Genomic DNA, 24,555 nt, shown 5'->3' with positions numbered 1-24,555 from the left:
CCCCGCAGGACTGCGTAAGAAACATCTTATGCCCACCGCAAGACCAGACCAGGGGTCGGACCGAGCAGCCGTTCCTTAACGCTCACGTTCGGCTTTCCCCGCCACGGCCACAGCAACAGTCCCACACCAGCCAAATCCACCCACCTCACAGCGCCGGGCCCTGGCGCGCCAGCACCGCCCCGAATCGGCGGCTCTGCGCAGGCGCCGTGCGGGCAGGGCGCGCCCCGCCGCCGGTGGGCTGGGCCTGACCGGGCCGGGGTGGGCCGGGCGGTGGCAGCGCGGCTGCCAACGCGGAGGAAGCGCGGGTTAGGCGCTGGGTATGGCTCCGGCAGCGACGGGTGGGATCGCACCGACTGCTCCCTCGCTGGGCCCGACAGGTGGCTGGCCGAGCAACCGCTCTGCTCTCGGTGGGTTGCTGCGGCCTCGGTCCTTCCCCGCGGGTGGGAGCTCTGTCGGAGGGGAAGCTTCAAGCCGGGACCCCCCCTCGCTCTTCGCCGACGGCCCCTAAGCCTCTCCGCGGGCTCCCGCTACCGGCTGTGACCTCGTCGGGGGGTGCAAGTGTCCGGGCCCTGCCGACCCCTCCCGTCGATCGAGTGCTTCGGCTGGCCCCGCTGCCTCTCCCCCGGGAGCCTCTCGCCACCGCCGCGGGGACGAAGCGGGTGTCTCTGGGGTACCTGGCGTTTGAGCCATGTGCCGTGGCCCGCCGCACGACTGGAGCGTGTCCCTTCTCCGCCCTGGCCTCTCGGAGCTCGGGGGGAACTGATCGCGGTGAGGAGGTCGGTGCTCCCGGAGGCACCGGCCGGTCTCTCCCGGTGAGGCCGGCTGCATGCTGCCCGAATGCCGAGCGGCTCTAATGTCGCGTCAGTTCCCGCCCGGACTGTTAGCTTAGCCAGGGATAGCCCGGAGTTGCGAGGAAGACAAACTCCTAATGAGCTGTGCAGAGGGAGTCTGGTAACTCCTCTGTAGTTGATTTCACTTCATGTTGGAATCAGATGTCTCGCAAGGTAGAAATGCATGGGAGAATTGGTTCTATTTCACCGTCTGTTGTGAGAGTAAACTTGGCTTAGCGTTTAGGTTTTGGAAATTTAGTTGACTGTAAGCCCTGAGATCTCTGAAGAGCACTCGCACGCAGACAGGCGGCAAAGGAAGTTAGTCTTAAGTGACATTTTCTTTGTTTATAGATGACCACAAATGTTATGGTACTAATAATCTCAAAGCGAAGCAGATTTTGTTGCCTGTGTAGTCTGAAGTGGTTTTTTTGTCTTGTCTATGCTTAAACTTTTTTTTTTTAAGTTGATGCTCATTTTTACCTGTCCTGATTTTCAACTTGAGCAGCTTTATTGCCTCTGAATGATATGCCATTGATAAGAGTATACCGGCTTGTTTGAGGGTAAACTTAGTGGAAACAGTTAACATGGGCTTTCTAAAACAAAACAATAAATATTTCTAGTCTTCCTATACTTACATCTGTAATCACTGGTGCAGGTTGGCTCTGTCAGAAAGGACTGTGGTATCTGCCACCTGCTATTTGTTTTTTGAAACCAAGAGGAATGGAAGGCTTGTCATCCTTCTCTTTGGGGCACTGGAAAGAAATAAATACCCCTAGGCACAAGTGGGAAGAGTAAAATGGTGCTAAAGATGCTAGCGTTATCAGACCTCTTTCCCCCGCCCTCCACCCCAGCTAATTGATTTAACTGAAGGATTTTTTTTTTTTGGGGGGGGGGGGGGGGAGGGAATGTTTGTTTGTTTGTTTGTTTTTTCAGTTTTTTTTTATGCAGAGGTTAGAGGAGATGAACCGTTGTGGATTTTTCTTCTGTCCTTGATCATGACCGTATTTTTTTTCCTACTCTGTTGCTTTAGTGTAAAATATTTTTTAATAGATAAAAATTTAATTTGCTCTTTGATAGTTATTACTTTGGTATTTTAGTGCATGTTGAGATGAGTGTATAGTTTACCTGCTGCTGACATCTTGAACAGAGCGTAACCGTGTTCTAGTAAACCAAAGGATGTGTACACATAGGCTTATACTGGCTTTTAACAAATATTTATACTTGGGATTTCTTTATTGAGCTTGAAGGCAGTTTTGCTGGAGGACTGTTAGTATGCCATTGGTAGGATTTAATACCAGTAGCGGTAATTAAGTCTGGTCCTTGGCAGTGTTCAAGGCCAGGTTGGAGGGAGTCTTGGGTGAGGTGATTTAGTGTGAGGTGCCCTTGCCCATAGGAGGGGGGTTGGAACTGGATGATCTTAAGGTCCTTTCCAACCTTAACTATTCTGTGGTTCTCTATGTAGATGAAGAGGATCATAATTTTAAATCCAGAAGTTGGGAAGTCTAGCAGGAAATGTGTAAAGCTATGAAAGAATTTTCTTATTACCCTGAGCTTAACAAATGCTTTCTGTCAGTTTATCTGCTGTATCTGCACACAGGAGGTATACTGGTTTTGGTTAAAATTGGATTTTAACTCATTTAAGCTAGCGTGGCTGTTAGTTTGCATACATGTGATATGATGTGTTTGGTTTAATTGCTGCTCACTAGATGCTGCTTCGACTTGTAAATTTACCTGTTATATGGAATCATATCTGGTGTGAAGGATGGTTGGTTATTTTTTAAACAGGTTTATTAAATGTGTGTGGTAGCTGCATCCAGTGCATATTTTATGTGCATGTTTTATTTGAAAATTGAAATTTGAGGGGAAATTTTCCAACACAGATGCAAAACATCAGTTTCTGTGTATTTTTGCAGTAGGGGCCGTGTGCTGTGCAAGTAGTGACCAAAGCAATTGCACCATAAGTACTCCAATTATAACACTGTTAAACAGGGAAACTTTTGTCCCTGCATGTGTTTCTGCAGCATTATCAACCTCGTATTGTGTCACTCACAAGGAGTGGACTGAGCCTTCGTATTGCAATTTTTCCCTTTCTCAGCATGACAAAAGTCTAGATACTCTTCTCTTTTTTCTCATTGAATTCTTAATGTCAGCTGCATTGATGGTGTGATTGTTTGGACTGATTGGGTGACCGATGAGATGATTTACTAGGTTTGTTCTTCCTTATTGGTTCCTAACAAGCTCTGTCTGGGAGTGTAGAAATTGCTATGGTTTAAAGTTTCTGAGGGTTGTGTGCAATATACATTAATGCTTTTAGCTATAGTTTGTTTACTGTCAGTAGGATCTACCCTTACATATGGGATGTCTACTCCCTAAATCCCCACCCTCAAGCTTTTAAGGAAGTCTGCCTGAAACTTTGTGCAGACAACTTACTCAAAGTGTTGATAGGGCATGTAGTTCAGAACTAAGTAAGGATTAAGAAAGAGCTCTTCAAGGTGGAGACTTGCCTCTCAGTTCAGAGTAGACCTACTGCAAAAATTGCTGACTGTCACAATTTTTGTGGTCACTTCAGTGGGTCAGAGACTTTTCCTTTAAGGACTGTAAGCAGGCTCCAGCTTGAGGTGCTGTTAAATATTTGCAGTTTTATGGTTATGAACACAATGCTGGGTGGCAAGGAGGTTGTTGGGTATTACATTCAGGTAGGCCATCCCTGAGATTTGCTGCATGCATCTTGCTGCTAGTGTTCTCTTAAGTTCAGTTAGGGAGAGCTTTAAAGAACCAGGGTTGATCCTTCTGCTGGCTTTGTTGAGATACTGCTTTTGACAAATCTAAGGAAGGTTTTGAGGTCTGTTCTTAATAGCAAATCTTAACCTTGCTTAACCTCTAAGGCAATTGGCAGTACTGTTAGTTGTCAGTACGTTCTTTCATCATGTGGCTTCCTTTTTCTCATCGGACTTCCTGCTTATTTCACTTCTGGCTGTAGGTTCTGATTACTACAAAGAAGCTAGAAGTTCAGCGGAATTCACAAAGTTGTTGAACGTTCCTCTTCAATGATAGGTGTTTTTCCTTTGTTATTCAGTTTGTGCATATTCCCTAAAGTACAATTTCCTTGAACAATAGGCCAGCAAATGATAGGCAGTAGGTTTTCTTCACTTAAGGGTTTCTTCCTCTAGAAAATTAACTTTTTTTTTTTTTTTAACTTGTTCTTTGCTGCCTTGTCTAGTTTGCCTGGTCTCTTCTGTAGCTACCACCTCAGTAGTAAGGCAGGGAAGCCCAAACATTTTCTAAATGTCTTTGTGCTTGTTTTGGGCAGTGATATATTTTGACTTCTGATTGAAATTGCTTGTTATTTCATCTTCTTAGGTATGCATAGGCAATTTTACTGTAGGGTCCAGAACAGATAAATCCTGTTTACATCAGATAACATTTTAAAGGTACATTTAATTCCAAGTTGCAGCAAACCATTCTGGTTAAATTCACTATCATTAAACTGACTAAACCCCAGTATTAAATCGGTACATAATTACTATCAGGCTTGTAGATAAATTCACTGCTAAGCACATGAATTAAGAGTCTGACAAAATGAAATTAGACTTTGATAACAGAAACCTCTACTGCAGCTCTAGTAGGTGGCTTTATTTTCATAGAATCATAGAATAGCTTAGGTTGGAAAGGACCTTAAGATCATCTAGTTCCAACCCCCCTGCCATGGGCAGGGACACCTCACAGTAAACCATATCACCCAAGGCTTCATCCAACCTGGTCTTGAACACTGGCAGGGATGGAGCATTCACTACCTCCCTGGGCAACCCATTCCAGCACCTCACCACCCTAACAGGAAAGAATTTCTTCCTTATATCCAGTCTAAACCTCTGCTGTTTAAGTTTCAACCCATTACCCCTTGTCCTATCACTACAGTCCCTAATGAATAGTCCCTCACCAGCAGCCCTGTAGGCCCCCTTCAGATACTGGAAGGCTGCTATGAGGTCTCCACGCAGCCTTCTCTGTTGAATGTACTGAATTAAAATAAAGAGATGGTTTAGACCTGCTTTATTTTAAGCAAATATCCACCACTTCTGACATGCCAAGGGACATAAGGTGTCTATTTCTGGCATTTAATTAATTTCATGAAAACTCCATTGCCTTAGTAAGTTTTTAAAAATAAAGTTTTATTAAATTCTCGAGAGTGAGTTATTTAGCGTGTATATAGGAAGTTTAGCTAATCAACAAGCTTTATTTTTATGCCAGAGTTTTAAAGTGTGTAATTTAAAGTAAAAAATTTCTTTAAATGATACTTAAGATGAATACTTTAAATACAAGTGTGCATCCATCCACCTTAAATGTTCAGCCTGGAGGTAAGAAGTGTCTTTATAGTTTATTGCAGTTCAAAGTCTGCTTCCCCTAGATCCAGGAGAAGATGAAGCAGTAGGTATGATCATCAGGTGCTTCTTTCTTGCAGGGTGAGCTGAGGTTGCAGGTGCCTGACTATTCCTCCTTGTGGCCTTGCCAGCTTAAGCAGTCCTTTGGTTGTGCCCTTCAAACAGTGTGTAGGTCCCCATGGTGAATTGGACAAGAAGTGATCCAGGTATGGAAGAAAGAAAAAGGAACAAAAAACCCACCTAAGCACATCGTGTTCTGTCTAAATTACATTGAACATTGAGTGATTGCTCTTTTTCCACAGGTGGGTGGTGAGCTGGCACATTAGTGGTGGGGAGGGAGATAAACACATAAGCTGATATTGCTACTGAGACATGTTTCCCAGCTACGCTTAGCTGTTAAAGCATATAATATGCTATATCTGAATATTTAATTTGTTTTGTACTTAAATAGGTTGTATGTTGACCATATTTAATTTCTTTAAATATTCATTAAGGCCAACAATAGTTTGTTCTGTATATTCTGAGATTGAGAACTGTATTTCACTTTTGTGCCTGAAGGCAGGAAATGTGATCCTGTAACTTCTTGAATGCTATAGAGAAGAAGATAGTGAATGAGTATGTGCTTATTTTAGCAGGTAGATTGTTTACATTTTAAGAGTTTGATTGTTCTAGCAAAGTTCTATAAAAGGCATGCCATAAGAAATAAATGGCCTGGGTGTAATGGGCAAAATCCAGACTAACCAAATAGGATTCTTTATCAGTAGAGCTAAGAGCTTACATCATTGTTTATGGGTTGCTTTCTGTAAATTAAACAATACAAAACCAGCTGGAATGTGCTTTAAGTAGTCAGCTAGATGTAGATTATGCTTGAGTTTAGTACAGGAGAGTTAGAAAATAAATAGAATGCATTATTTTAATGATGAGTTATATTGCTTATATAACAACTAAACAGGTTTGATCTTTGTTATAAAAATAATTTATTTTTCAAGAATTTGAGTCCTTTATGCAGTTTTAAATATTACTAGAGATTTCTTGTGTGCTTTATGAAAAGCTTAAGAATCAATCACCTATTTAGGTCAATACTAAAGGCAAAGCTTTGAGATAACTGGGGCTCATGTTGGGGAGATTCTGGTGATTGTGCCAAGTATGAAATCTTTTAAAGTACCTGCAGCTAAAACCAAGGAAAGAGGAATTCTGTAACTGCAGATATCAGTACAAGCAAAATCAGATAGTAGTAGATACTAAAGGAGGAATTGTTCTGACTCTCCGTTTGTAGTGAGAAAGAAAATAGGCGTGTAGTGCAAGCTGTTGTCTTTGCAGGATCTTTAGCCATACTTGGCAGAGAGTTGTCTAGGTACAGTTAATCCTGCTTTTTGACAGTGGGATGAAGTGCGATGACCTTTCTAAATTTCTTCCATCTCTCATTTCTGTGAGTTTATAAAAGTTTCTTTACCCTTTAAGTTTGTTACAGAGCAATACCTTTGCTTATGTGGTCTACTCCTTTCTTATCACAGCCTTCAAGACACTAGTCTTGGAATGTTTTTGTGGTCAGCCATTATTTTACTGATATGGAGGGAATACAGTGCTTAAGAAAAATGTTAATAGATATGTCAAGACCACATAAAAATTGCAATTTAATGCAGGATGAAATATTCTTTCATATGCAAACATTTTCCTCATATATTCTGTTTTCTAAAGGTGCTGTAAAAATTCTTTGAGCCATTGCTGAAAGAACACTATGTCAGACTAGTACTGATTAGAACCAGTATGAAAGACTTGGCTGAGTTTGACTGTCCTTATATTTACTTTTTAGGTAAAGATTAAGTAAGGGCAGGCAATACTCAAGTTCAATACCTACCACATATTCATTTTTAAGCAAACAAGAGTACATAGGATTTGAATTGGTAGCAACTTGTGGCAAAAAGCAGCTTTAAGTGTTGCTTTAAATGTGCTGATTATTGCTCCTAAACCTTTTTATTTATATCACACCTTTAAGTTATTTTAATGGGAAAACTGGTATACAGGTATATAAAAATGCCAGGACAGCAAATCACCAAAACAAATCAATTTCTATGGGAATTGACTTGAGTCAAGGAAGATTTCTATATGCTGAAATTGTCATTAAAAACCACTGTGAAGCAACATCAGACATCATGAGAATGAGGTAGACTATCAGGTCTGTTAATAAGCATAATATGCCTCTGGGGAAGAAGAATACGGAGCATACAATGAATGATGTAGCTGTGACTTGGGAAATAAAATATATTGCTCATTAGCTAGGCAAGCCTTGGTTTTGCATTATGTTGTAACTGTTGAGGTCTTTGAGGCAGATATCTTGATGTGTGTAGGATGTTTGATAATGAAAGCTGGGTGCTGCACTCTTCTTATAAGATTACCAAGTATTTGATACAGCTGAATACTTCTGGGATATTTTTTTTATTTGCTTTTGGTGGATTTTTACATCTCTGAACATAAAATGAATGTCATCAAGCAGTTTATGGACTTTCTGTAAGTTATGTATATTATTAATATTACTGATTTACGGTTTTACTAGTATAATACATTGCAAATAAAGTTATTTATCTTGTTGAATTTTAATGGGAGAACTAGATTTTTAGGTATCTACAACTGAAGAAAAATCATAGTCTTATCTACCTAGTCTGGTATGTTGGAGTATCTCTGCTAATGAATTTTTAAATTGGAAAAATACTTTTGAGTATGTCTCCCTGCCTAGTTCAGAAGGTCTTTAAATCTTAATCCAAGTAGTGGGCTAAACTATGCTACAGAGTATGCACTTGATAAACTAAGAGTTTATACCAACATACTTCTGTCAGGAAAAAAAAACAGTATAGGCATAGTTCTTCTTTTTTTTAACTTTTTTTTTGTTTTATTTTGCCTCGTATGTGTTACATCTGTCATTCAAGAATTTGCCTAGATTATCATCACCTTTGACTGCAAATTAGATTGTATCTGTTGAGATTTTCTCATTGGTGTTTCAAGTGGCAGTCTATGAGTAGAAGTACTAAATCCTCAGATTATGTAGCTAGAAAAAGAAAACTGAAACCAAAGGAACTCAAACTGTGCAAGCATTTACAGGTGCTATATATTAGGCAGCTGGGAATATGAACTTGAGGAGTTTCTGATGGTGTGCTTTTTTTGCAGGGTGGGGACGGTATTTAGCAATTGCAATGATCATTGATTTGCAACATTGAGCAGTGATCTGTTTCTGAGAATGTAAGGCATCTCAGTCACTGGAGTTGTTTGTGAACTTGAGATTGGTTCAGGTTTATATAGAATTTTTTATTGTTTGTTGTGAACATTTAATAGCATTTGGGTTTTATTTTCCGATTTTCTTTGTATTATTTGTCTTCTGGTTGAATCAGCTTTGTATTGTAAAATCCATATATGTTTTCAGTGGCTGCATCAAGCTGATGGGGTTTCAAGTTGGTGATTTAAAAATAATTATATAGGACATTATGCTTCTTTAAACAAATAATCATCCTGGCCTTATTTTTGGAACATACTCTGAGACTATGGCTCCATGTTACCACAATTAATTTAGGAAAGTGTGTTCTAGGTGTATTAGTCTGTAATACCTACCTGCTAGAAACTAACTAGAAAGCTAGATTAGAGAAATGCTTTTAGCACACCTTTTCTTCTTGCTGCTGGTTGTGGTTTTATCCATTATTTCAACAAAGTTCCAGTGTTTTGGTTTTTTTTTTTCACTTTAAGCAAGTCTTGTGAACTATGTACCACTGAATTGACAATTCAAGGCTGTCCTGAAAAATTCAGGAATACCTTAAAAATAAACGACTTAGTGCTTTGATATGAAAGAATTAGGCTAAATATCTAACTACAGGTATAGAAGAGTTTTCTTACCTGTCTGTCACCTTACTAGTATTTTCAAGTACAGCTTAGTTCTAAAGCTAATGCAGTAAAGGTGTTTGTGAAATAAGAGTCTTTCAGTAATTTTCTGGAGGCTTCAATTAGTTGTTTTTTTGTTTTTCTTTTTTTTTTAAGGTAGTGATTTGATTGTTCTAGACATTTCTGTTCGGAAAGCGTCACTGTCATAAATGGTTTTCTGATGGATCTTTGTTCCTTAAAGCAGTTTCATAATGGAATGCCTGTGAATTTCCTGATCATATTAATACAAAATAGAAGATATCTTGAAATAGTGTTAGATATTTTTTCTATCAGTTGTCTTTATTGTAATTTTCTTCTTACTGAAAAAACCCTGTTTTCAGTTGGAGTGGAGAGTAATAATAGAGGGTAGGAATACAACAATATTCTTGCATGTTGGAAGAATGGTATTTAAATCTTTTTATGTGGGTGGGGAGCGTGTATAAACTCTAGAGGCTCAGAAGGAATTTTGGGTATGCAAATGTGTATTTTTGGATTTCTAGGAAGAAAATTAACTCTATTCCAGCTGAAACCAGGACAAACTGAACAGCTTTTTATTTTATATATGAGAAGGTACTGAGATTTTAATTTATGTGGGTATATTAGCCATGAAAATGGGCAAATATTGGAACAGGTTGCCCAGGAATGTTGTGAAATGTCCATCATTCAGATGGAGCTTACCTTAGCAACCTGATCTAATCAGATCCACTTCTAGGAACATTTGGACTAATGAACTTCAAAGGTCCCTTCTAATTTAAATATGCTGTACTTCTGGTAGTTCAAAAGCCCAATCTATAACATGGAATATACATCTGTTAAATTCGGAGTTTAATTGAAACAAAAATGCATAATTGTGAGACTGAAGTTAGTGTGTATGCTGCAACTTAGATTCTTTGCAAACAAAATGTAAAGCTTTTTTTCTCATCCTGTTTCAAGTTTAAATATAAAATGGGTTCTGAATCTTAAACAAGGGAAAATGAGCTTATCTTATGCTGATGAGTAATTTTTTTTTCTTTTGTGCTGTGAAATCCTACTATTAAGAAAAACATCTCAGTATTTCTCTCACACCTGATGATACTGCTTTGCAAGGGTCAGTTAAAAATGCTGTGCTTACATATTAGGGAGGAATCCATGTTCTTTTTAGCAATTTTGCATGAACTTAATACAGGAGAAATGGTATCACATTTTCCTCACTGATGGGAACAAGGAGCCATGGTGGTGTTACACTTCTGTGAAATAATGAGCCCTTTTATTGAGCTCACAAGCCTATTAGGCTAGAATGTTGTTCTTCACTCTTATGTTAGAGAAATATCATGTGGGGGTTTTGCACCTAGATGTCTTGTAATCATTTATGAAGAGGGAATATCTACTGTTACGGTTGTGACTGCAGCCAATGAAGTATGTGTTGCCCATTCAAGTCATCACAGAATTTACATCACATTGATGCTAGGGGATTTAGTCGTGCTTGCAATTTTCTTAATGCTTTGGGTTGATTTACAGAGTATAATAATACCTGTGTTTATTCATTTGCATAGGTAATGGAGAGTTTTTCCAGTTTTTGTCAAGCAATGACTTACAGACAACTACTTTGACAACTAAAACTGATGGCAATGATGGCAAGGCTGAACACCTAGAATATATTGCTTTTGCATTGGTTCCTGTTTTCTTCATCATGGGTCTCTTAGGGATCCTGATCTGTCATGTCCTTAAGAAAAAAGGATATCGTTGTACAACGGAGGCGGAACAAGTAGAAGAAGAAAAGTTTGATGAAAAAATAGGTAATAAACCAATCTAGTAACTTCCTATTTCTTTACATTACAACTACTATGGAATAATTTATTTTGAGACTTCTGTCATTTCTCTGTCTATATTTGACATCAAAACAATATTAAGGAAAATATTTTTGTTACCATTATATGTCCGTTGGGTTTTGATCTTTGCCAGTCAAAACTAGGAGTGTTCCAATTTCCCATGCAAGTCCTCTAACATCAGTTAAGAGCTTACAGAGGGATCAAAGTGTCCAGTATATTTGTTTGCAGCTGTACACTGCAGTCACAGTCACCAGATTGCTTTTCTGCATTCCACATGCTGTTAGCAACAAAATATTATTGCACATAATTTCATCTGAGGAGGCATAAAAAGCCCTGCCACATGAAGCCTAAAATCTTAGTTCTGTGTTAGTAGTCTTTGCTCCTGTTGTGCTGTCATTCTCTTCTCCCATCTGAGTATAAAACAACTTTTGGACTGTCTACTTTCTGTTGTATGTAATGTGTACTGCTTATATTTTTTTCCTAAAGATACTTCTTTTTGTTCTAATGTTTATTTGTGCTTTTATTTTTATGGTTCCTTACTTCCATCTACTCTTACTTGAAAACAAAACAAGGAAAGAATGCTGTCCCTTGGGAAGGGCTATAGTAAGCCACTATAGCATTTGGCTAAGTAAATATAAGTATCACGTCACTTGTAAATACTTTGGGCTTCTTCCTTTCTCCTAATTAATTACTGTCAGTAGGTTCATAATAATTACACTTTGCACTTTTTGGCTGTGTGGTAAGGATAGAGCCATGCAGTATAGTAATTGTGTGTTAGATGTTCTTAAGCAGTTACTGCCTGGGGCATGCATGTAGGGAATGGAACAGGCTGATCTGTTAATTCACCTGCTTGGTAACAGCAAGGTGAGCAGTCACGATAGGGGGATAACTTACAGGTCTTGGGGAAGTAGCTCAAAGTTGCATTGCAAAGTTGCCTATATTAGAATGAAGATGGAGCATGGGTACAAAGATATTGTAGCCCCTAATTTACTACTATCAAGACAGATTTAGGATCTCACCTATCAAACTTGCCTCAATTCTGTGATACTTCTTTTATTTTGATTTAATTTTTAAAGCTAGTAATAATTATTGGAAAGGGCAGAGCTCTGCCTCCTCATAATTCTGTTTTTCTCTCCCATCTTTCTCTGCCTTCTGAAGTTTTTCTGAGGAAACTTCCAGTATTGTTAATAGATGCAATTGATTCCAAAAGTATTTAGTCGTAAGGTTTCTTTCTTAAATTCCTTGCTCCTGCAAAAAAATCAAATGTGGAAAGCTTAAATTGAATCCCTCTTATTCTGGAAGCTGATAATATCTATTTTAAAATAGTGGCTTGGGCAGACTAATGATTTTGTTTGTTTCCCGTCCCTATTGTTAGGATGAAAAATACTGCTGTCTTGTCTCTTCCTTACTGGGTACAGCAGAGGTTTTGACATGTGCTTTTGAAAATTCAACTTTAATTCAAGTTAGTCAAGTCTTAAATTAATATGTTAGAGCTGATATCTAGACTCCATAAACTTGTGTTTGTATTTTTTCCTGAATAAGGACTAGGAAGTCTTCTCGAAGCTTTCTGTCCAAAGTGACAATAGATCTTGTCTGTCTTTTGAAGTAGTTTCTTCTGGTGTTTGCTTTGGTTTTAGATTGGGGTCTTGTTTTTACTTAGTTTTAAAATAACTCACTTCTTGATTTGGAATTCCAAGATACTGATAACATATTTATTTCCTTGCACAGAAATGAATGAAACAATACATGAGAACAGCGACACTGTTGGACAAATTGTTAACTACATTATGAAAAATGAAGGTATAGTATTGTTATATTCAAGTTATGGTGTTCTATAACAAATAAGTTTTTTTTTACATGTTCTGAAATATGGTATGTTCATGTATTTTTATTTAATAAATAAACCATATGCTTAACTCTTTGAGATTGCCTTTAGAAGGCAATAACTTCAAACAAAATAGGGAAGGTTTTGCTTACCTGAGAATTATTTTGTATGTTAAGTTTGGTTCATGCATTTCTTGACACTTTTAACTATTTTGGTGTTTGATTTTTTTTTTCATCCTTTTGTCTGTGAAAGAAAAGCTCAAGGTTGCTTTCTTAGTGGCAATGTTTAAAGCATGTGGAAGTGGTTTTTTGACCAGATTAAACTTTGTCTTGAAATGATTTTTGCAGCTGTTCTCTGAAAGGTTTGTGGATAACAGAGACTATAGGGTAGACTAGCACTGATTTTATGTGCTGTGTGTGCAGAATGAAGGACAAAGAATATGATATGACTGGAAAAATAAAACCAAAGTTAAGCAGCCCATGGAATGCTTGGTTAGTTCAGAACTCACTTGCCTAGTAGAAGAAGCATTTAGGAGACTGCATGTTTTTATAGCACAAGAACCTGCAGCCTTTTAATTTTATATCTGTGTAAACTGAAGTTCTCTGAAGTGTTGAGCTAGCTCAGAGTTATTTTTGAATAAAGACTAGTCCTCTGGAGAAGTATTTTTGGGTTGGTTTGTGGGGTTTTTTTGCTTGTTTTTCTCTTGGTTTTTTGCTTGTTTGGTTTTTTTGTTGTTGTTTTGTTTTTTTATTTAATAACTGTCAGGGCTTTGAGTTTGTGTATTTTTCATGGAGGCTGGGATTAGGTGTAGCCCATATGTGTTTTAGAATATGTGAGCAATTGGTTATTTTGGCTGATAATTAATTTGCATTTTGTAGGGCTCAATTAAACCAGTGTTTTTCATCTGAAGTTGCTTTATATATATATGAGGTGATGATAATCCTGTGGTTAAATAGATGTTTGAAACTTTTCAGAGACCTTATCTGGGAGTGTTGTGCAGATGGCTGTGTTACGTGGGTTAATTGGGGCAGTGCTTTTGAGTGCAATATGAACTGTACTTTTAGTAGCTCATGTTAAGAAAATCACATAGAATTATATTAACAATATTTTTTTTTCCATAATTTTCTCTTGTCCCATTTTGGAGATATGCATGATGCAGTCATTTTTCTTCTAAATGAAGTTTCTTTGAGGACCTTTAATTTTGCTGTTTGCTTTTTCTGAGGTTAGAGTTGTGAATGCCTGAAGAATTCTGTTTATTCTCATTGCAGCAAATGCTGATGTGTTAAAGGCCATGGTAGCAGATAGCAGTGTCTTTGAACCTGAAAGGTAATTACTAATCTTCTTAATGCATATTTCCTGAGGCAACAAAAAATGGATTTTATTTCCTGAGTACATCAATTCCTTGATTTGCCAGCTAAGATGATTATACGTTGATTTCCATTGATTTACGTTGATTCTGGTGTCTCTGAGTCACTCAGTTTTAAAGTATGCCCTGGGTTAGTAACTGGCTGTTCTGGTTATGTGTTCTAGGTGTGTAATATGGCTTCATTACTTTTTTGGTTAAGTATTTACAGAGGTTGCGATACTTGTTTACTTCACAGTGAAGTTACTTATAATTTGGCTTAGTTTGTCTGATTTGAAAAAAACATAAGCAGCACTTGGTTCTTTTGTATGGATGCTAACTTGAAATAGACATTTCTGTGCCTCCTGGTTTACTTTTTTCTTTATAATCATGGTAATATACATTTGCTGACCCATCTCTTACTTTTTTCACTACACATTTAGAGAATTACATGGAGAAAGTAGTTCATCCCTTGAATTGCAGATGCATCATTTATGTATATCTGTACATCAGTACCTTTAATTAATACCTGTACTATTCTACTTTTCATTTGTAACCCTCTGTTCATGTTCAAGGTAGAGAAGATGAAGGTTCAAATAGTACTGTATCACTAATAAAATAAGGAGGAGTGTGTAGCTTTAGCAAAACAAAGGGTTGAGTATGCAACCATTTAAACTGTTAAACCACCTGTTTAATGCTAAGAGGCTTGGCTATTGTAGAAAAAAAAAAAGAATTTAAGGAGTTATTCTCAAGTACAGGACTTATTTTTAAACTTATGGTGCAGCAGAAATATTTGAATTTAACTCAGTCTTTTTGCATAGGTATGTGTGATGTTACTTTGGGAATTTTAACTATTGTTTCAGTGGTGAATTAAAATACAAAAGGTAAAGGGAAGGCAAAAATAATTATATAATATCCGACAGATACTCTTAAAACTTTAGTAACTTAAGTGCAAATCCACTGTATCTGTGTTTGGTGCACTACGAAACATTTCCTAATGACAAGAAAAGTAATGGCTAAGCAAAATCTTCACTTCTGCCACTTAAAGCCATTAGTTCCTGTCTTTGCTTCAGATGTTGAACAGATTTCCCTTAATAGCATTCTCTTTTCCCTTAATAGCATTCTCTTATGTATTTGAAGACCATTAAATGTCTCCTGTTGATATTTTTGTTTTGAAAATAAGCATCCAAATAACTCCTGTCTTTTGTGGCATATGTTACTGCTTTTGTTTGTCTGTTCTCCTTTGGAGTCTCTTCAGTTTGTTAGGATTTTTCTTGAAGTAACAGTTCCAAAACTGAATGGAATGATCAGCTGAGGCATGATTAATGCTGAGTAATATAACTTTAGGCTTGTAGGTTATGCTTCTGTTATTTCCACTGTGAAAATTGTCCTTTTAAGCAACAACATCATAATGATTCATGTTTAGCTTGTGATGTTTAGCTTGTGATCTTCACCTTCTTTTTCTGCAGAATGATCCTCTGCCTAGTTCCTTTGTAATCTGGGTTTATAAAGCTTTTCTGCTAAAGCACTGAAATTTGTTTTGTCCTTCCTGCAATACAGCCAGTATTTTTAATAAGATTTATGTATGTGTGTATGTGTGAGTGTGTCTTTCATACACATGCCCTCTTCTGATCATCCTCATTTTTCATTTTGCCCTCTAGTTACTATGGGTGACCCAAAGTTTATGGGTACTTTAGTTATTCTTCTATTGCATTATGCAAAGAACTATTAAAACACTGAATATCATCAAGACCAGAATAACCACATTAGTGTGCCTTTCCAGTTTCATAGTAAGCTACTAATATGTAATTTCCTGGTATTTCCTTTTTTTTTTTTTTTCAAACAAGTTGTGCTACCTTAAGCTGCAGAAATTTTACTTTTAATGCACTGAGAGGCTTGATTTAGAAGCATGTGTTGCAACACGGTGTCAAAATTGATGCTGAAATTAAAAAAAGTACGTCTTCTGGTCTCTCTATATGCTACCTGCTTTTCTGCTTTAAAAGAAAATCAGGTTGAATCAATCAGATGTTCTCAATAAGTACTTCTTGATGGTTATACTGCCTTTTCTTTCTTTCAAAGTACTTTCAGAAAAAAGTGTTTCTGAAGCTTAACCCAAATTATCTGTTCAGTCCTTTTCTCTTCATGGTAGACCGTTTTGCCTCTTTGCAATGTTGTAGGACAATGCTCTTTTGTGGTTTCTTGGAGATACTGTAACGACACTAAAATAGTTTCCATAGTTCTCCAAGTGTGAATTTAATGAGCCGATTACATGTCTTCATCAGTATAACTTCAGGTAAACTCTTTTAGCCTGTTTTTTTTTTTCATTTCCTTTTCCTTTGTGTTAATTATCTTAACCACATGACTGCATCTGAATTAATAATGGAAGTGATTTTAACTGCAAAAATAGGATATTGGAGGGAGCCTTAAACCAGACATCCTCAAAAATAAACGGTCCCTGAAAAAGGTAGTTATTCACAGGCATAACTGAAGGTTATGTCTTACTCTTTCTTTTTAAGGACCAGGACATTATAGTAAACACTAAATTTCCTTTATACTTTTTCCTACAGCCCTTTATCTCCTACCTCTCCTGGGAGTCCAACAAGTCCAGGATCTCCCTTGTCACCTGGTGTTATTCCATTTAAAAACAGCTGTAAAGGCCATCACTTCCATACTGTTGGAGGAGCAATAGAACAGGATGTTTGTACTCGTTGTAGCCACAAACGATGGCACCTCATAAAGCCAGCTCATAAATCTAAAGAGCACAGAAGAAGTCGTATCGGAGAAGTTACAGTCCTTTCTGTGGGAAGGTAAGGCTTGGGTCATTTTATTGTATGGTTTTCTGAGGGAAGGTACAGTGGCCCATTTTGGGTCAGGCATCTATTGATTCTATGCTGTTTTATAGCATCAGTGATTGTTTTTTGTAACCCTATGACTATTGGGCTGAGGTTATTTCTGGAAGATATAAACATGGGTTGTTTGTTTGGGTTTTGTGTTTGTTGTTTTTTGTTACTATTTTTTAATTTTATTATTATGTAAATAGATGGGGATTTACTGTCAGTATAAATCCATAGCTATGCTCCATTGATACTGGCTAAAAAGAAACAAGGGTTGCACACTAATAAATTCCTCTTTCAGAATTTGGTATTTTTAAGTAAGTGTGAGCTACAGGAAGCATTCTGTTTGGTTATTTTTAATTCATAGCTTATGTTGTAGTCTTAGAAAATTACTCCTCTAAGAAGTAGTATGCTATCTGTGAATTTTGCTTGAAAACATAATTCCCAGAGAAAGTGTGATTTAGCAATAGTGAGCATTACAAGTACATGTAGGTAATGGGAAGGAATATTGCTTTGAAGTGAAGCTGGTCCCTTGTGGATATCAGCTCTGAGGGTCTTAAGGACCTGAAAACATGTTCCTGTCCTTACACTGGGTACTGAGTTCAATCTAGCTAATCTGAGGAAATACAAATGCATCTTTCTTTTGCTCACCTCAGATTTAGAGTCACAAAAGTGGAGCACAAATCAAATTCCAAAGAACGGAAAAGCTTGATGTCTGTTACCGGTGTGGAGAGTATCAATGGTGATATGCCTCCCACACCTGCAAAACAGGAGGACACTGAAGTGCCTGCCACACCTGTGAAACAGGAGATGCGAGAGAGGAGAAGCTCTGAGTAAACTGCAGGTAACAAACAGTGGGAACTCATGCTGAAAGTTGTATGTTGTCAAATAAGTGAAGGTAATCAATAACGAGAAATGAAGTTGAAAATGTATCAGTTCTGCATGAAAATTCACGTTTCAATTTAAAAAGTTTCTACAGAAGTTTGCAAAAATTATATTTGCTCACTCAGCTATTGATAAATTTGCAAAGGCTAAATTATCCACCAATTCATATCTAATTGTTTATTTAGTTTTTGTAATGAAAGTAGATGTTGAAATAAACTCTTTGTGGAGGGTGGCATCTGAGGTCCAAAAAATTAAACATCTGCATATTAATTTTTGCAATAAGTAGTGGTTTGGATTTATGTGCTTATTACCCAGAAGAAACAAATGCTGCTGACAGCTGCATCACTGGAATAACTTAAGTGCTTCTTCCTTATGCTTGCTGCCTTTTATTGTGTGCTTTTATGTAAGTGACTGCTTACAAGGTACTTCTCTGATAGATCAGTGGATCTTTGGCTAATAAGAATGGAGACGCATGAAAATGCTCATATCACAGGGATCTAGGTAGGTTACTAAAGAGGTTGGGGTTTTCTTGTGTGTCATCAAAGTTCAGTGAATTGCTTGAGGTACCCCATGAAGCATGTCAATGTGTCCAGCATGGCTTTGGAATGCACTCCTGACTGGTTTTGGTTTGGTTTTGGGTTTCTTTTTTTAGTAAAAGCTGGGGTGAAAAGAACCTGTAAGTCAGTGTGGTTTGCTTCTAACTGATGACACACTGACTGATCATCTGAAGGAGAAAGATGATTTTACATAAATGTAATTTAAATACAGAGCTTTCCCTTTAGAAGAAAGGGGTTCTGGGGTGACAAAGGTACTAGATTTAAAGACATTGAGCAAAGTGCACAGTGCCAAATTCTCTGTATGCTGAGAGAACAGATAAAGTTGTGTTGTGTCAGCTCAGTCCATTTCAAACTCTTAGGAACTTCAGATATGAGGGAAATGCGCAAGTGGAAATTGTGTATGTTTAACAATGTAACAAGACCCAAACCCCCTTGAGTGTCTTGAGGTTAAATTTGAAAAGCCAGCATTTGAAATGTGGCCTTTTCTTTATATCTGTATTTTATTCATTAAGAAGACATTCTGTAATTGTATCAATTAAGAAAGGAAGGCAAAGTAGAGAACTGGTATGCAGTGGGATACATCCTACCAACCATTATTGGTAGCACGGTTAGGACTGTTGAACTTAAGGAGTGTGTATTTGTGTGGACTCTGTGCCTTATCATTAAATTATACCCAATTTTTTGGAACCGCTGTCACAGAGAAAGAAAGACTTGGAGATGTGGTATGTTACCAAATGTTTAAAAGGCTGTGGAGTGTAATGAAGTAAATTCTTCTTGCTCAGTGGACTAGAAGGTAAATAGTGAGCTAATTTGCAAGGAGGTGGAGTTGAGGTTTGAAAAATTAAGGAGTTGAAATAAGCTGTCCTATCTTTATTGGTGGACATTTGTAAGATCAAACTGGACAAATGCTGGTCAAAACCAGTGTAAATACAGCTGCCTTGGAGGTAGATAGCTGTAAGGATGACTAGGTATTTTGTTTCTGCATTTTGTTCTGTGACAATTTTTGGCAAATTGTAACTTTCTAGTGGCTGCTGACTTATTGCTGCTCTGTAATCTGCAAAGGATCTGCAGATGTCAGTGAAAGACAAACTACTCTTACTTTCTGATTCAGAATTATGTCCTGATGCTCAGCAGTTATTTTGTTGGTGTTCTTTCTTTTTACTCTCTTTAAATAATCAATATTAGCTAAATGTAAGAAGAAGTAACCTCTTCCTTCACTGGCTGCGTTGACATTTTCATAGCCAGCTAATTGTTTTGTTACTCCTGTGACTATTCTTTCTTTCCTGTATCTCTAAATTTAGCATGATCAGACTGTTTGTAATACGATTTTTTTTTTTTTTTTTTACTTAGACTAGTTGGTCTCTGTAAACATTTGAAATAGAAAAAGGCTTATATGAAAATAAAGCTAATTCCAGTGCACTCTGATTTAGGAAAAAGGAAAAAAAAAATTTTTAAATTACTCTAAAAATGTTTTGTAGTCCAGTTTTCTTTCTAGTTTGCTTTCTCCTAAATAAAAAATGTATTCCTTGTAATTACCTAAAAGTTGTTCTCTAAATTTAAACCATTACTACTTTAATCTAAAAGTAAGCTGTTCTCTAAGGAGGTATGATAGTATACCTATAAAAAAATTTAAATGTCCATCTATGGCAGCTTTTTATTGTAGAACCTCCCTTAGGATTAAAGTATTGCCCTTTCTGAAAACAAATGTTCTAATAGCAGAATCTCTTGTAAAGGTCTCTCCAGTCCAACAGAGCTATTTTGTAAATCATCTGGGAAACTTTCCAGGCTTGTTTGATGTGCACTACAAAAAAATAAACAGATCTTTCTTGAAAGACTATGACATTGCTCCCTAGCATGGCTCTAGATTAGTTTTTGTCCACTGCTGTGAAAAGCTGTTCACATATAAACAGGTAGTAGTTAGACCTTTACTCAGTTACTTCAGACTTCTAAAAAATCATTATAGCTTTGTTAACAGAAACCGAATAGATAAGTATCATTTAAGGTTTCTGCACCATCAGTCAATAAATTTACTATAGAAAGCATGTAGTTTTGGAGAATTTGGCTCAGACCTTCAGATGCAGAGGAAGAAGGAAGACACAAATGTGTATTTAACTGTCGACAGAAAAGGTTTGTTCCAGCGTTTTGAGGCAATAGATTTGTGTTTTGTGGCTTAACTTTAACTGATGTTACTTGAGAGTTCCTGTATGAAATGGTATTGCTGAGTTGGGCAGTACCTGAATGACATAATATTGCTGGTTGCTTGTTTTCACTGCTGCTTTTGAGTTCAGGATTTTATTTTTCCCCTAAACTGACATGTTCTCAAGATTTTCTTAAAGTGACCTCTATGGTATTTCAGCTTATCCTAGTTCTTGCTGGCTGTGTAATTGGAAGCTGTAGCATGTCTTCTCCATGTCTCCAAGGTCCATATTCTCAGCAGACTCCATTTCATCGCTTAAGTTTATTTAGAATATGCTTAGTGGCACATAAAATAGTAGACAGCTGATGGCTGAAGACAGAATTTTGAGTTGAGGTCTTGCACATCCATTGTAAGCTATGGGTAAACAAAAACTTAAAGTACTGGTGCAGTGAAGCTATGTAACATCTTTCACTCCTAGTATCCTTTCAAAGTTATGTGTGCTTTGCACTGTGATGTGATTTGTTAGCTTGTCCATGTGTTTGTCCATCATTTTCATAAGTACTGGCTAAATTTTCAGTTTCCTTACTTTCGGATTTCACATGCTAAACTTGCAATGCACGGCAACCACTTCCTGTGATTGTGGCATTTTTCCCCATTTTGGAGCATCTGCTAACTTTTTAATTGTGGTATGTTCAGTCTAAAACTAATTCTGTTATTTAGGCTTATTTTTATTTCTCTCTTGCAGGTGGAACTTTTAGAAGAAGCTTGTTTGCTAGCACTTTGGAGAAAACTGAAAACTCCCAAGAGAAGCATACTATTTAAGGAAATGTATTTATGGCATTGTTGCATTTTACAAGTTCTGTGGTGGCATCCATGCAAGGGTAAACGCTGATTTTTACTGGTGCAAAGCCATTAAGATTTAGACACTTAAATATTGTTGACCTTTGTGGACCTCGTATCCAATGTTGGGCTTCATCTTGGAGAGAAAATCTAAGGTTTTGGACAGGAAAGACTTACCAAATTTTTTTTTTTTTTAACTTAGACAAGCATTTTTAGTGAGCTCAGTATTACATGTAATATGATTACCCTATGGATAAACTGTGTTGACCCCTCAGTCCATCTGGATTTTTCTCCTTTGTTCTTCCCCTCCAGAATTGACAAGTGGTTGCTGAAGATAAAAGCAAGCCTTTGGAAGATGAGAATACTCTTTTAATCTAACCACTAGTAGCCAAGCAAAACATACAGGGAGATCATTATATCAGCCAAAATCTGCATGTGTGCCTTTAGTACATAAGCCCTTGGACTCTAAAGGTTACTTCACATTAGAGTGGCTCAGTTATATGCAGATGTCAAATTGTTTTCTTCCTTCTCCTTATTTGCCCTTACTACTTGACACAGGCTGAATAGCATTTTTTTCTATGTAGCTGTGTAAGCTCTTGGGAAGGTTACTTTCCTCAAGGCCACTTGTTTCCCCATTTTCTTGTACCTACTCGCTTGTGTTTGAAGAATGCCTAATAGTTCTGCTGTTTTTTGTTTTTATCCACAGGCTCCTAACTAAGCTAAGACAGCATATTTCAAACATTAGATAAGGATATGGAATATCTGCGTATTTCTGGGGTATATGCTAAAGTACTTCAGATGGCTTTATTGGACTGAGGGTAGCTTTTTTTCATTGGCACTGAAATCCTGAGCCAGTGTCACTCCCTTCATATTTGAAGTATGACTTACTGCTAAAAATACCAGTGATGGTTTTGTGATATTAATTCTTTGTGTCAGCTTATCATATTTTCTACTTTGTCTTGTTACTTGTTATGGGGAGGCAAATCTTGGCAATACTTCAAACTTTGCTGTGTAATAGAAACTGAAAAATATATTTGCTCCGAGTGCCTAAGAATATAAGTTCTAATGTAATACATTTTAGTAGAGATTGCAGTATATTCTGAGAACTATAAAGTAATTTAATCTATTTTGTTAACTCAGTTAAAATCAGTGTTTGCATTGAAATTGATTTATTTTAAAATCATACTTTCAATCCGTTCAGTTCAAGTGCTCAAAACTGTGTTTCTCCTTCATATCTGAGAATTTGGTTTCTTCATCAGTTTACACAGTGTTAATGATCAGTGTGTAAAAAGATACAATTTAGTCTCAATGCTTATGTATTATATACTCCCATGTCTTCCCAGAAAACATGAAGTTTATTTTCACTTTTGCTGAAAGTATGTGTTGCAGGTAGTCCTTCTTCTACTTGTATTCATGAGATACTCTCTGGACTTCATAGAATCATAGAATGGTTTGGGTTGAAAGGGACTTTAAAGATCATCTAGTTCTAAATTCCCTGCAATGAGCAGGGACATCCTTTACCAGACCAGGTTGCTCAAAGCCCTGTCCAACCTGGCCTTGAACACTTCCAGGGATGGGCAACCTGTTTCAATGCCTCAGCACCCTCACGGTAAAGAATTTCTTCCCAGTATCTAATCTAAACCTCCTCTGTCAGCTTAAAACCATCCTCCTTTGTTCAGACACTACATGCCCTTGTAAGAAGTCTCTCTCCAGCTTTCTTACAGGCTCCTTTAGGTACTAAAAGTTTGCAATAAGGTCTCCCTGGAGCCTTCTCTCCTCCAGGCTGAGCAAGACCAACTCTCTCAGCCTGTCTTCATAGCAGAAGTGCTTTAGCCCCCTCATCATCTTCATGGCCTCCTCTGGATTTGCTCGAACAGGTCCATATCTCTTGTGCTGTGGGCCCCAGAATTGAACATAGTACTCATGAGACCTGAGTAGAAGGGGAGAATCACTTCCCTTGACTTGCTGGCCACACTTACCAATATATACACTTAAAAATATATACATTTCACCAATGCTGTATTTTGGGGAAAACAAAACAACAAACAAATCCCCAAACAACCCCTAATCAAACAAAAGTTCTGAAAAGATTAAATGGTTTATTTTTCCTTTTAAAATGTGTATTTTTTAGAGATATTGTCTGTCCTTGAGAACTCAAAATAACTGCTCAGCCAGGACTGGAACTTGAGACTCGTTTTAGCAACCCTGCTCCCATTAATTTAAATCTTACTTAGGAAATCTGTTTAAGATAAACACCAAACTTGCCTTAAAGGCATACATGTAATATTGTTTTTTTTTTTCTTCAGGCTTCACTTAATTATTTATATGAAGAGCTAATATTTCTAGAAGAACTTAATTAATGTTGGTTATAGTAATTAGCTTCAGTTTCCAAAAGATTGAGAGCTATGAGTATAAAATGTTACTGGGAAAAGAGAATATTGGTCAAAACCAAGCTGTTTAAGTAACTCTCACAAAGGAAATACACAGTTATAGACTGTTCCAAAAACTTTAAAAACAAAAAGGGGGTTATTTTGATAATGTTGTTTGTCATGTTTTGATACACGATGGGTTAGTACTGCAAGTGAATTTGCCAAAAAGATGGAAGAAAGCTGAAACAGAAATATGTATTTTTTTTACTTAATTTAAAAGTAGTTTCTATTTTGATTCCATCGGAGATACGTAGAATAAGGGAGATGGAAATGTGTTGGATATGTAAAGCAATATTTACCTGTATAAAATTCATAAGGTATTACAAGACCTGATATGTGCAAGAACTGAATTTGTGCATTGTTACTTCAATAAGAGGATTTAGAAACTGTACCTGTTGAATTGCATTTAACACTACACTCTGCTATTTTGTAGGGGTATGGATATTGCCATATTAGTCTGCCTTTCTTAAATTTGCATATCAGATGTATTTTTAACAAAATAGTTTATATACATCTTTTGTACTACCAAGCAGTAAATAAAAAGTATTGATTCTTAAGCTGGCTTGTGACTTCTTTAAGCCTGCATCCATTCTGTGGAACTTCACCTTTGCACAGTCTTAATATATAATGCAGTTTGTATAATTTGCATCTTAAGTTTTTGTTTATGGAGGTAGTGAGAAGATTAAGTTGTTGTGTGATATACTTCAGAGTAGTTCTATATTCTTGAGAAAGGACAATTACAAATATTACTATAGTTCTGTATTTTACATGGGAAAGAAGAAAATCTGT

The 24,555-nt window shown here is 37.1% G+C and overlaps 1 protein-coding gene across 2 annotated transcripts; it reads left to right on the top strand.

The window, feature by feature from the left end:
• Positions 1–255: 255 nt before the first annotated feature.
• On the top strand, positions 256–24,323 carry RELL1 (RELT like 1). 2 transcript variants are annotated; one of them, XM_031048998.2, is made up of 8 exons: positions 346–407; positions 5,287–5,412; positions 10,642–10,884; positions 12,646–12,717; positions 14,011–14,068; positions 16,652–16,891; positions 17,575–17,762; positions 21,243–24,323. In XM_031048998.2, exons 2-7 carry the CDS (start codon positions 5,385–5,387, stop codon positions 17,753–17,755), a joined length of 822 nt encoding a protein of 273 aa, XP_030904858.1. In that variant the 5' UTR covers positions 346–407; positions 5,287–5,384; the 3' UTR covers positions 17,756–17,762; positions 21,243–24,323. The 2 variants fall into 2 exon arrangements, with proteins under 2 accessions (XP_005149246.1, XP_030904858.1); XM_005149189.3 differs by lacking the exon at positions 5,287–5,412 and having other exon boundaries at positions 256–407.
• Positions 24,324–24,555: the final 232 nt, after the last annotated feature.

This window comes from Melopsittacus undulatus, chromosome 7, assembly GCF_012275295.1.
Source record: "Melopsittacus undulatus isolate bMelUnd1 chromosome 7, bMelUnd1.mat.Z, whole genome shotgun sequence".
Classification (NCBI taxonomy): Eukaryota; Metazoa; Chordata; class Aves; order Psittaciformes; family Psittaculidae; genus Melopsittacus; species Melopsittacus undulatus.
Note: the sequence above shows the minus strand (reverse complement) of the source record. Positions and strands in the feature narration are given on the sequence as shown.

What these genes read in the sequence shown, in the direction of transcription:
- RELL1 (XM_005149189.3), top strand. Translation starts at nt 320, where the DNA reads ATGGCTCCGGCAGCGACGGGTGGGATCGCACCGACTGCTCCCTCGCTG. An exon ending in GAGCAACCGCTCTGCTCTCG is followed by an intron (nt 408 to 10,641) that starts GTGGGTTGCTGC and finishes TCATTTGCATAG; the next exon opens with GTAATGGAGAGTTTTTCCAG. An exon ending in AAAGTTTGATGAAAAAATAG is followed by an intron (nt 10,885 to 12,645) that starts GTAATAAACCAA and finishes TTCCTTGCACAG; the next exon opens with AAATGAATGAAACAATACAT.